The sequence below is a fragment of the Rhipicephalus microplus genome, chromosome 2, assembly GCF_043290135.1.
Source record: "Rhipicephalus microplus isolate Deutch F79 chromosome 2, USDA_Rmic, whole genome shotgun sequence".
NCBI lineage: Eukaryota > Metazoa > Arthropoda > Arachnida > Ixodida > Ixodidae > Rhipicephalus > Rhipicephalus microplus.
The window spans coordinates 204,804,389-204,815,798 of NC_134701.1; the positions used below are offsets into that span (position 1 = coordinate 204,804,389).

At 41.8% G+C, this 11,410-nt stretch overlaps 1 protein-coding gene across 5 annotated transcripts in view; it reads right to left on the bottom strand.

The window, feature by feature from the left end:
* LOC119169592 (cell adhesion molecule Dscam1-like) overlaps positions 1-10,702 on the bottom strand; it is a 202,147-nt gene extending 191,445 nt beyond the window's left edge. For all 5 annotated transcript variants that reach the window (XM_075887265.1, XM_075887267.1, XM_075887264.1 and 2 more), the window contains exon 1: positions 10,329-10,702. In XM_075887265.1, the coding sequence (XP_075743380.1) occupies positions 10,329-10,419 (91 nt within the window). In that variant the 5' untranslated portion in view covers positions 10,420-10,702. The remainder of the gene's footprint in view (positions 1-10,328) is intronic.
* Positions 10,703-11,410: the final 708 nt, after the last annotated feature.

Genomic DNA, 11,410 nt, shown 5'->3' on the forward strand with positions numbered 1-11,410 from the left:
TTATTTCCTTCTCCTAAGACAAGATCCTACCAAAGCACATAACGGTATAGTGTCCGCAATTTCTGAATACCTGCGTATCTTGCTCCGTTCATCAAACCATGGGTCTTTCCAATAGTGTGAAGCAAAAGTTATGATAAAATGTTACCTCCGTGGAGTTCCAATGACTTCATTGAAGTTTTTTGTGTCTGTCTGTCTGTCTGTCTGTCTGTCTGTCTGTCTGTCTGTCTGTCTGTCTGTCTGTCTGTCTGTCTGTCTGTCTGGGTTATAAAAACTAAACAGCAGCGCAAGAAATTAGAACAATTAGTAGGTACAATTGTTTTAATAGGAGCTGCACAGAACACAGTCACACGAGCAAAGTAGGACCTTACGCTTACTCATCCGAACAAAAACAAAATAGACTCACTAAAACAGGGAAACTCTTCTCCCATGCCATGGTCGTCAAAAAGTTCTCAACAGAACGGTAAAATTTCGAACTCATGTTGCTTTAAAGCACTTTTTTTAATTTACTTTACAATTACAAATCTGAACATTCTATGTACTATCTTTGGCGTCTTTGGTAATATTGAAAGGGGGTGTAGCCTCTACCTTCTCGCCATGTAAAGCTGACAGGGCCGCATTATCATTGCCAATAATGCCACAGTAACTTGACAACCATCGAAATATCAATTGGTCTGAGACTGATGTCATTCTTGCAACAGTCACAATAATATTTCGCAATTAACAATGACTACATAAAGAAGCCAAAGCTATCAGCAACACTGCTTGAATTCGTTGCGGTGATTTTAAATACCAACTGGACTTTGCTGTGCCACTTATGATTGAGAGTGGCTTTCACGAAGTCATATTCGTTTCGGATAGGGACGACCGACAACGCTCGTCGCGTTGCCTGCGCCACCGAGGAGACTCTGCAGCATATCATCTGCGACTGCCCTCGCTAGACTGTGCAGAGACGATCCTTCTCATGCGCTCTCGCTCATCTTTACCTGAGAACGATGACACTAGAAACCATTCTCCAATGATACCTTGAAAAGTGCTCGAGATTTCACGCAACAAAGGTGTCGCCAAAATGGCTAAGCACAAGAAACTTACATGAGCGGCTGAAGACTTTTAATGATGCCATAACACACAAGACTGCCACTCTGCACAGTGACATTATGTATGTGCGTGTGCGATTTCTTTCTTCCCCTCTTTCTTTACGTTTATTTTAATCTCCGCTTCCCTTCTCCGTTGTGCAAATTAGCACACCAGTTATTCCAAACTGGTTAACATTCCTGCATTTACTCTGTATCGTCTTCCGTCATATTATTGCGCATAATATTATTATGGTGTATAACAAAGAAACAGGGGCCCTTATATATGCACTAGTTGAACAGGGCCGCACCAGCTAAAAATGTCGCTACATACGAACGAACATGCACCAAGCAGGAAGTGCATAAGTTAATACATCAATTGCTCTATATGCTGATTTTTACCAAAAAACGAACTGTGCATACCACGCTATGAATAAATCAATCCATATATTTAACACACTATTTTCTCTATATTTCTTTGCTGTAGTTACAAGAGATCAGCCTATTGTTTCGTTTGCTCACATGCTCAGCAGGTCATTGTGAATATTGTGCTTTTATGCTGTGATTGCAATCAAAACTCAAAGCTAAAGTAGGCAACTTGCGCAGTAGTTTTATGTTAAGTTGATTTGGTAATAAAGTCAATCTATTCTTTCATTTTTTATCCCCCAAACATTTCTCACAAAACAACACTTGTTACCGTTTGAGTGAATACAACTTGTGAGAACTGAGCCCAAATACTTTTATAAGACACCAAAACATGAGAACTTGGCTTTTAGGATTAAGAATACCCAAATCAGAGCACACGGGCCTACAGCATTTTCGCCTAAATCTAAAATGCAGCTGCCGCAGCCGGGATTTGATCCCGCGACCTGCGGGTCAGCAGCAGAGTACCTTAGCCACTAGACCACCGTGGCAGGGCGTGCCAAGATCGGTCAATATACTACTTGAAGGAGAGGTGCCATCAACTTTCGAGGCTAAAACAAGCCTATCGTAGGTTTCCTCTGTATGCTAGGACATTTGACACGAGTGTTAGCACCGAGCAAGTGTTTAAGATATGATTTATTTCACCACCAAAGTGAATCTAATTGCTCATTCTCCTGACTGAAGCTCGAAGAAAGTTGCATGAGGAAGTTCGACGAAAGTCACAGTGACGTCAAACCAGATCTGTAGTGAACTAAGACGTGCGCCAGTTTCTCCTTCAAGAAGGAGAAAGGTTCATCGCAGCCCACTCCTTCCCTATTGTGTCTGACTTCTACGTGTCTGACTTCGCACCCCCTCCCTAAGTTGTGGTGCCCCGTCCCTATTATGCCAGTGTGTGGGGCTCTGTTTTCACAAACCCCCTCGTGGGCGACTAGGGAAATGTCCGCCCTTTATCCCTGTACCACGCACACGCCTATAGCAGTGAGGGGAGTGACCTCCACGAACGCACGTGCCGGCTAACCATTGTGGCTGCAGCACGTTTGTTTTGACAGTGCTTGTGCACTCGTGTGTGCCGGAAAGCCAGTGAAAGCAAACGGTAACCAGCACAATGTGCGTCACAGCCTTGGGTTGCCACGTGACCAAACTACACAGCTACGCCACAGCCCCGTTCTGCGCGCCGAAACCAGAACCGAAAGTGATCAAATAAAAAGGCTATATTATTTTTATTTAGCCAGAACAAATGAATCTTGGTGCGCGTATCATGCTTACTAAGAAACATTTGCAGAAAAGAACGCGCAAGCCGCCAAAATGATGGCACCACCCCTTTAGAGTGAACTGTGAACGCGGCAACAACTTCTCCGGAAGTTTAAATAATATATCCGCATATCATATTATTAATTATGCAATGTCTTCAAGAGTTGAAGAATTCATTTTATGTGTAACATGACAAGATTCTTCAATGATGCCTATCTTAGAAGAAACATTAGTAGAGTTCACAAAGTGTTTGGCTATTGTAAAAACAACAAGAAAGAAAGCGATACTTGTACTAAATGCGAAGGTGGCTGAACGGGCTTACTGAAACAAACAATTCACTAATTTTGTATCTTATTTACTCACACGGTTACATTATATTCGTCTAAAGCTTGCTTGCTTGCCTCTCTGAACAGCTCGCTCTTCCACTCGCTCCCTCAAATCCACACGTACGCCTATTAAATCGACAAAAGTGACTGATTACAACATTTTTTAGAAATTTGAAAAACCCACAATGCCTCACAATATCAGTATACGTTCTTCAATATACAAAACAGATTGCCTTAGAAGAGGGTTTCGCTTTGAATATTTTCTAAACACGCCAGGCATGCAAGCCACTTGGATATAACAGCAAAGGAAAAGTACTATAACTTTTAAAAAAGTTAGGAAAATGAACCTACAACACCCAAAATAATGGTGCCAGAACTATTAGCCATGCTTGTTTAGTGACCCTGATATATACTTTCGAATCGCAGAAGCACGTTAAACCTGTTCACCTTGACTAATGAGCTGATGAGGCTGTCAAATGCAAAAGAAAAAAAGACAATAACGACTGCAATAAATATTAACCGTGTAAAGCCTCAAAGGTAGATAATAGAACAAATGTTTGCCTTGAGAAAGCGGCTCGAAAACTTACGCAGTAATTAAAACGCACGCCTTTTGTTTACCTGCATGAAGTTTAAGTCAGCTTTACCTGGCACTCAATGTGAACGATGAATATTCTGACGGAACCACAGCAACTGGCCTGCATAAGAAGTATCACCCCTTTAGTAGGCGACCATTCTTTCTTTTGTGGCCGGGACATGACCACAACGATATGCATATTGCATGAGCGTGACCGGAATACCTATCCATGGCGATGGCGACTACGCTTAAGAGATGCTGCTTTTTTATGCACTGGCAAGTGTTTTTTCTCTACCTATCGATTACCTGGGCGGGGAGCACTCGTTGTGAAAGTCAAGTTTTAGCGGAGGTCAGCGTTTGCAGCCGTCTAACTTGAGCGACAAATTTTATCTTGTATCGTGCAAGCTCGGCGAAAATTTTCTTTCTGCTATCGTTCTTCTAAAGGTTGGTGGCTTTACACGCAGTAGCCGCTAAACAGTGCAGTACGCTGCCTGCCGAAGTAAAAAAAAAAAAACGTTTCCTGAGCAGCAATTCCATCATTCATCGACTCAACTAGATGGTTTTATATGAACTTCTATTTGTGCGTACAGCATAGAAACTAACTTTACGTGTACACACTGAGCGGAAGTACTGGTTTACGCTTGTTGAGAGCTTGTGGTTCATTGTGAGCTTGTGACTTCAACTGAGCACATTTCAGCCGTGCTAGCACAGCTACACGCACAGGTAATTTTCATTCATTAGAAACTTTTACATCTTCATCATCATCATCATCATCATCATCATCATCAGCCCGACTACGTCCACTGCAGGACAAAGGCCTCTCCCATGTTCCGCCAGTTAACCCGGTCCTGTGCTTGCTGCTGCCAATTTATACCCGCAAACTTCTTAATCTCATCTGCCCACCTAACCTTCTGTCTCCCCCTAACCCGCTTGCCTTCTATGGGGCCAGTTAGTTACCCTCAACGACCAGCGGTTATCATGACCGGCCCATGACCATTTCTTCTTCTTGATTTCAGCTATGCTATTCTTACTCCCGTTTGTTCTTTAATCCACTCTGCTCTCTTCTTGTCTCTTAAGGTTACACCTACCATTTTTTTCCATTGCTCGCTGCGTCGTCCTCAATTTAAGCTGAACCCTCTTTGTAAGTCTCCGGGTTTCTGCTCCATGGTATAAGTACCGGCAAAATACAGCTACTATATACCTTCCTCTTGAGGGATAGTGGCAATCTACCTGTCATAATTTGAGAGTGCTTGCCAAATGTGCTCCACCCCATTGTTATTCTTCTAGGTACTTCAATCTCGTGATTCGGCTCCGCGGTTATTACCTGCCTTAAGTAGACATAGTCTTTTACAAATTGAAGTGCACTATTACCTATCTTGAAGCGTTGCTCTTTTCCGAGGCTGTTGTACAGTACTTTCGTTTTCTGCAGATCAATTTTAAGACCTACCTTTCTGCTCTCATTGTCTAACTCCGTAATTATGAGTTGCAATTCGTCCCCTCAGTTACTCAGCAATACAATGTCACCGGCGAAGCGCAGGTTACTAAGGTACTCTCCATTAACTCTGTTTCCTAACTGTTCCCATTCTAGTCTTCTGAAACCCTCCTGTAAGCCCACGGTAAATAGCACTGGGGATATTGTATCCCCCTGCCTTTTGTGGTATACGATATCTTTATAAGCCTACAATCACTCATGCAAATCTGTAGTCCTTTAAACTTTCCACAATGATTTCGCCCCCAATGACTTTTCTCGACCACATTCGAGGATAGTTGCGAGAAACATGACCCTGTGGTCAAGTCGATCTAAAGTTTTGTATTTTACCATAGATATCTGAGTCTTCGAATAAGAAATAGAGCACCAGAAGAGACCATATTCAGGATTGTCATGTATAAATAAAACCTATGGTTACCAAAGCGAAGCTGCAGAGACAGGATCTTGCCCATCCACGCAGACCACCATCTAGCGATGTGTGAGTTGAGTAAATACATGAGTAAAGACATGTGAAACTGCCGATAATCATAAGGAAAAGGAAGGACAGGAGGGTAGGTCACGTGACTGCTGTGCTTACCCCGCACGGAGGGAAGATATTGGGAGAAAGCGGGAAGTGGTAAGAAGGTGATTTCAGGGCAAGACATGTGCCCCTGTTCATTGTACGCCGCTAGTGATCGCTACACCCTGTCTATATGAAAAACAGTACCTATGCTCGTATCCATTCACTGGTCTGCGAACACATTTTCAGAATCTTTTGAAAATGGTCCACCGCCTAATTTGTTGAGCGTCGTGAGAAAAAGTTGGTGTTCGGGCACAAAGCGATCACAAAAACACAGTGCCCTAACTCATCTGCAGACAGAGTGCCGCAAACGAGGTTGAACGACTCTACTGTCTAGAACCGTCACCTACGAAAACAAGAACCATCGATGAGGGTGTAAGTTCTATCACACCTCTAGCCGTGGTGCAACCTGTCACTGTGCCACATGTCTTTAGAAGTGGCTTTCTGAAAAGCGTACTCTATTGACACAATAATGGGAGACACCTCTATATGTGGCTCGTGCAACAGTTTTGTAATAATAAAACTTGCCGATAATGTTTGTGAAATGAGCTCCAAGGCAGGCGAGGCCTCTGAAGTGTATGAGCATGGCATAATTCATGATCAAAGTGCTTACAAGTTGGCAAACGAAGCAGCCCTGTTTTCTCTTCCTCTGACGCCCTGAGAGAAATACGTGATCACTACGTGACGTTACTTCCGTGTAAATTCCACACCACTTCAAATGCAACGCGACAACAAATTGAAGCTGCAGCACCATCTCGACCCATTGTAAATAAGCAGTTGCGAAATGCGCAAACAAAAGCGGTGTTGGTACCACGCCATTTAACGAAACTTCATGAATGACTATTTAGAGTGTATAAAGAGTTTTTTGGCTGCACGTAATAAATATGCGTACGTGAGATCATTTTATAAATCAGACGCCTAAACTACTAAGCCGGACTAAACGAGGCTAACATCTCACGGAAAATAATTAAACTTTGATATCCGTATTTCTGACAGTGTTTGAATTTTGGAATGCTACCAATGCAGAAACATCAAAACCTAACTAATATTATTCACACAACCACCGTATTATTTAGTTTCATACAGTTACGCAACCTTTGAAAACTTTGGAACGTGCTGAAAGTGCTGAAAAAACAACGAAACTGCCTTACGCGATCCTAAGGACATAAAATAGCCAGCCTTCTCACATGGTCAGGAGTAATAATAACGGGAATTCGGGTGCAGTTGCATGAAATCTACTTTTACATGTTCTTTTCCTGAAATTGTTTTAGTCGACAGGTGGTATTCTCCTATATTTAGTTACGATGAATGACTGATTAAGGTAGAATAGGACGTCTGATTGAAAAATTCGTACGCATAGTAGCTGTTAAAAAAAGATCGCTTCACTGAATACTCCGTAAAAAAGTCAATTTCGAAGACTGGTTTTCACCGGCTTCCCGAGGTACTTCAAAACAACCGAGCCTTTTATTAGCTTTTCTGCTTTTTTCTCAAGAAATACATAGCGGCCGTCACCAGAAATTTGTAATATTTATTTGCATCTCATTACTCTACGATTCGGCAAGTCAGTGCGAATTGTGCAGTGCCGTGAAAATTTTTTCTTCTCAAAAGCGCCGGCGTTTGTAAATTTTTATTCTCTCCTTGTCCCTCGTTTGTGTCCGTATTCGCCCGACAAGCAAGGGAATCGTCAGCATGCACTTTTACAGTGACATCAATTTACAAAGCCAAGGGCGACGTCTTCCGCTCAGACCCTTCCGGATCGCTTGCACTAACAAAAGAGAAGTCGTTCATCATAGGGTAAAACTAATTGCTCTCCGCATTGTGTGAGCCAGCCCCACAAAAGCTGACAAATAAAAGTATATATATATATATATATATATATATATATATATATATATATATATATATATATATATATATATATATATATATATATATATATATATATATATACTGGCTCAGTTTCCACGATAATGCTTGTAGCTTCATTTATCAAATGCTGCAAAATGGCAGCGAAAAACGCTGATGACAAATTGTCGTTGAACTTCTGTCCCCCGTTGTGCTGCTTTTTTAAAAGCGTTTTTTGTGCCCCGGAAGTTCTCTAACCGCAACTGCTTATACATAATGATTTGAGAGAAAAACAAATGTGTCTGCACGCTTTGTCAGGCGAGACCGTTGTTTCACTCAATTTATTATTAAAGGAGGATGTCGCAGAGAAGAGGCTCTATTTCTCAGCTTTGTTTTTTTTTCTTTTCATTTCAGCTCGAACTTCACACTCATTCGTGCGTGAAACAAACTAACTGTATCGCTCAAAACGGGTGAGTGAGTTTACTAATGGGACGAGCACAGCGTTATAGTTGCTGTTCAGAAGCCGGTGCTGGTGTGACCATCATGTATCATGTTTCTCTAAATGTGTTGCCTTAAATTGGCGTGAGCTCCGACTTCACGATTTACATACATGCGCAAGTAACCTGTTCTTTTCGTTATAACTGACCCAAATGAACTTGATCGTGTTTTTTTTTTTTTTCAAAAGAGCAAGCAGTAATTATATGTTCACAGCTCCAACTTGTAAATATTCAAGTTTTTAAAAAGGTGTTCGGCGTTCAGCTCTAGCGAAATATGCGCATGAACTCGGCTACTACTTTATCGTACGGCAATAATGATTATGGTAGCCTTGTAAATGTTAATGATACTGAGAAACAGGATATTCGCATGCTGACACATGGCATAATTGATTTGTGAGAGTATGTGTTATGCGCGAATTTCAACAAAATACGCCGACGGTAGGCCTATAGTCGCACACAGAAAATTTGTATCTCTTGAAACGTTGTTTGTTGCTCTCTATAGTAAGCTGGAGATTACGGAGTTTGCAAAAGACTTTCCGAGTGAAATTTTCCTGCAAATAACATAATGATGACGAAAACATGGTTTTGTGTGTTATTGTTGTTTACAACATTTACACTAATTTTCCATTGCTTAGTGTTCTGGAGGCACTGGAAAATTGGCAACCAAGTAAAGTCTATGACTAGCTTTGCCTCTACAAGTCACTGTCATTGATGGAATGCTTCTAAGCTTTTAAGATTTAAATTTTAAAGGAATTGTGCCTGAAGAACGGAGGCTTCTTTGCGAAAATGAGATAAGTACGTTCGGAGCATCCAGACAGTTCAAGACATTACTTAAGGCGTTTGAGCCCGGAGAATCATTTTCGCGCTTCGCTGGGTGTCAGGTCACGTTCATTTTTCTATTACGTTTAAACGGAGCCTCTGTGTTGTACACAGCTAAAAATCATTGTCACCACCGTGACTCCAGCAGAGATCGTTAGTGACATGTCACGTGCACACAGCTCTAACTAATAACCAGGCGACACTCGTGATTCTCTATAAATCTACATGGCGAGTCGTCTACTGCTGTAAAAAAAGTTATCACTCTTTGTTGCTATCATTGTTTAACGAAGGCCGGTGCGTTCTCTCAAGGTGTCAAGCAGAGAGCAAATTCCATTACTAAAATGCATGCTAATGAATGTGCTCCGCACCTTCAGTGGGGCGATGAGAATACGAGTACGCATGTTTTCTGAATTAGTCACCTCAATAAAATATTTAGAGGTACTTCCTTCTGCGAACTGCGAATGGCCATTGATGATTTGATTTGACGATTTGATTGATTGATATGTTGGGCTTAACGCCCCTAAATCACCATATGATTATGAGAGACGCCGTAGTGGAGGGCTCCCGAAATTAAGACCACATGGAGTTCTATAACGTGCACCCAAGTCTGAGCCCACGGGCCTACAGCATTTTCGCCTCCATCGAAAATGTAGCCGCTGCAGCCGGGATTCAACCTTGCGACCTGCAGGTCAGCGGCCGGGGATACCTTAGTCACAAAAACACCATGGCGTGGCTGTGAGTTGGCATTCAAAATTACCTTATGGTAGAGTTCGACAACTCAGATTCAGGAATGAAAACATTCTGTAATCGCAGAGAACATGCAGCATAAGTAATGTCACTCCTACATTTGGCCATGTCTGAGATTTTAAAAATTTGCTTGAAATATAAGCAATAAAGCTTTTACAGCGCGAAAGATTCGTGATTATATGGATTCGCATGCATTGCCTGCATCAGGCGTTTTTCTGGCAGACATTCAAAAACCATGCGTGAAAAAGTGAAATAATCTTTTTCAGTATTTTTGGTACTGAACGTAATAGCACTGGGTTGAACATACGTAGTGAAGGGGCCAAATGTTGCCAGGCCACGCTTCCACAGGAATACATGGAATAGTAGCCTGGGAGCCCTAGTGTGTTTACTCACTCACATTCACACCTGAAAGGTTGTTGCTCAGCTCAATGGGTATTTTCGCTTTTTTGTTTGCTTTGAACTCTCACCGAAACCTTGAAGAATTCTTGTTAGTCTGCCCAAAATAGGTGACCAATACAAAAAATCATGTATGACGCCAGTCAATGGTGCCTCACAGACGCAGCCTGAGTGTGCATATCATTTGGAGGCACATCTTATCGTGAGTATAAGTATGTGTAATAAGATCAGTTACAGTTACTAGTAAACCTGTTTCATAGAGTGTAGAGTGTGAAATCGTTGTTATTGCCTAATCAGTGATCCACCGTCCCCTTTTCGAAGGTTTCACTTACCGAATAATGTCATAAAAAGCTGTGCTTGCTGGACTCCACGCTGCCTCGCGGATTTCATGGTTTCGCAGAGTTTCTGGAGCCGCAATTCCATCACAACACTGGATCTCTTTGCCTTGAATAGTTCAGCTGTAAAAACTGCACGCCACTTGCTTCCCGGTGCGTAGGAAGGAAATAATGATGTTGTCGAAAGCCCGGCAGGTTACGCGAACGGCAGTGGTCACGTGATTAGAAAGTGGAGGCCTGCCAATGTTCTCAACCAACGTTGGATTCCACACCAGCTCATCACAAGCGAAGAATGGAGAGTTTCTTTTAGAGTATAGTATGTGGCACAGTCATTTGTGTCTCTGCGAGTAGCGAAAGGTTCTATATATGCATATATATCGTTTCGGGCACCTCACTGCACGTTTGCCAAAGAAATAGGCAGCACACCCCTGGTGGTGTTCCCGAAAGCCTTGTAACGGCGAGTTTCTTTACTTGACCGATTCTTTGAAGAAACCGGAAATTTACTCGGTGCTTTTGCACTAAAATGGAGTCGGCACTTTCTGAAGATTATTTTCTTTGTTGAGTTTCATCACCTTTCTACGCATCACTACAAAAAGTTTTAGAAGTCATAATGTCTTATGGACGAAGCGTGAAACGTTCGATCGACAAACGTTGATAAACGTTTGTAGCAAAACCTGTTTTTCTGTCAATTTGGCTTGTTGTTGAAGTACAATATCCACATGAGTGTATAAATTTTTAACGTTGTTGTTGTCGCATAACAAGGAGACAAGCATTAAAAAAAATTTACCCTATAGGTGTACGTATCCGCTCTTTTTTAATAATGAAGCAAAAGAGGAAAGTACTCGTCAATAAGTTTCTAAATGATGTCCTATCCGCGTAAAAAAGGCAGTACGGTATTCATTTTTGATAGCATGGTTTAAATTGAAGAGGCTGGCAAAAAAAAAACTTACACCAACGGTGGTCAGTAACTTTGTAGCAGGGTGTTTTCTACGGCAGCAAAATTTTGTATTAGACAGGACCGTTTTTTATCGGCGGCAATTAAGCGCAAAAAATAGAAAGCCTAACTCTTAATGTAGCAG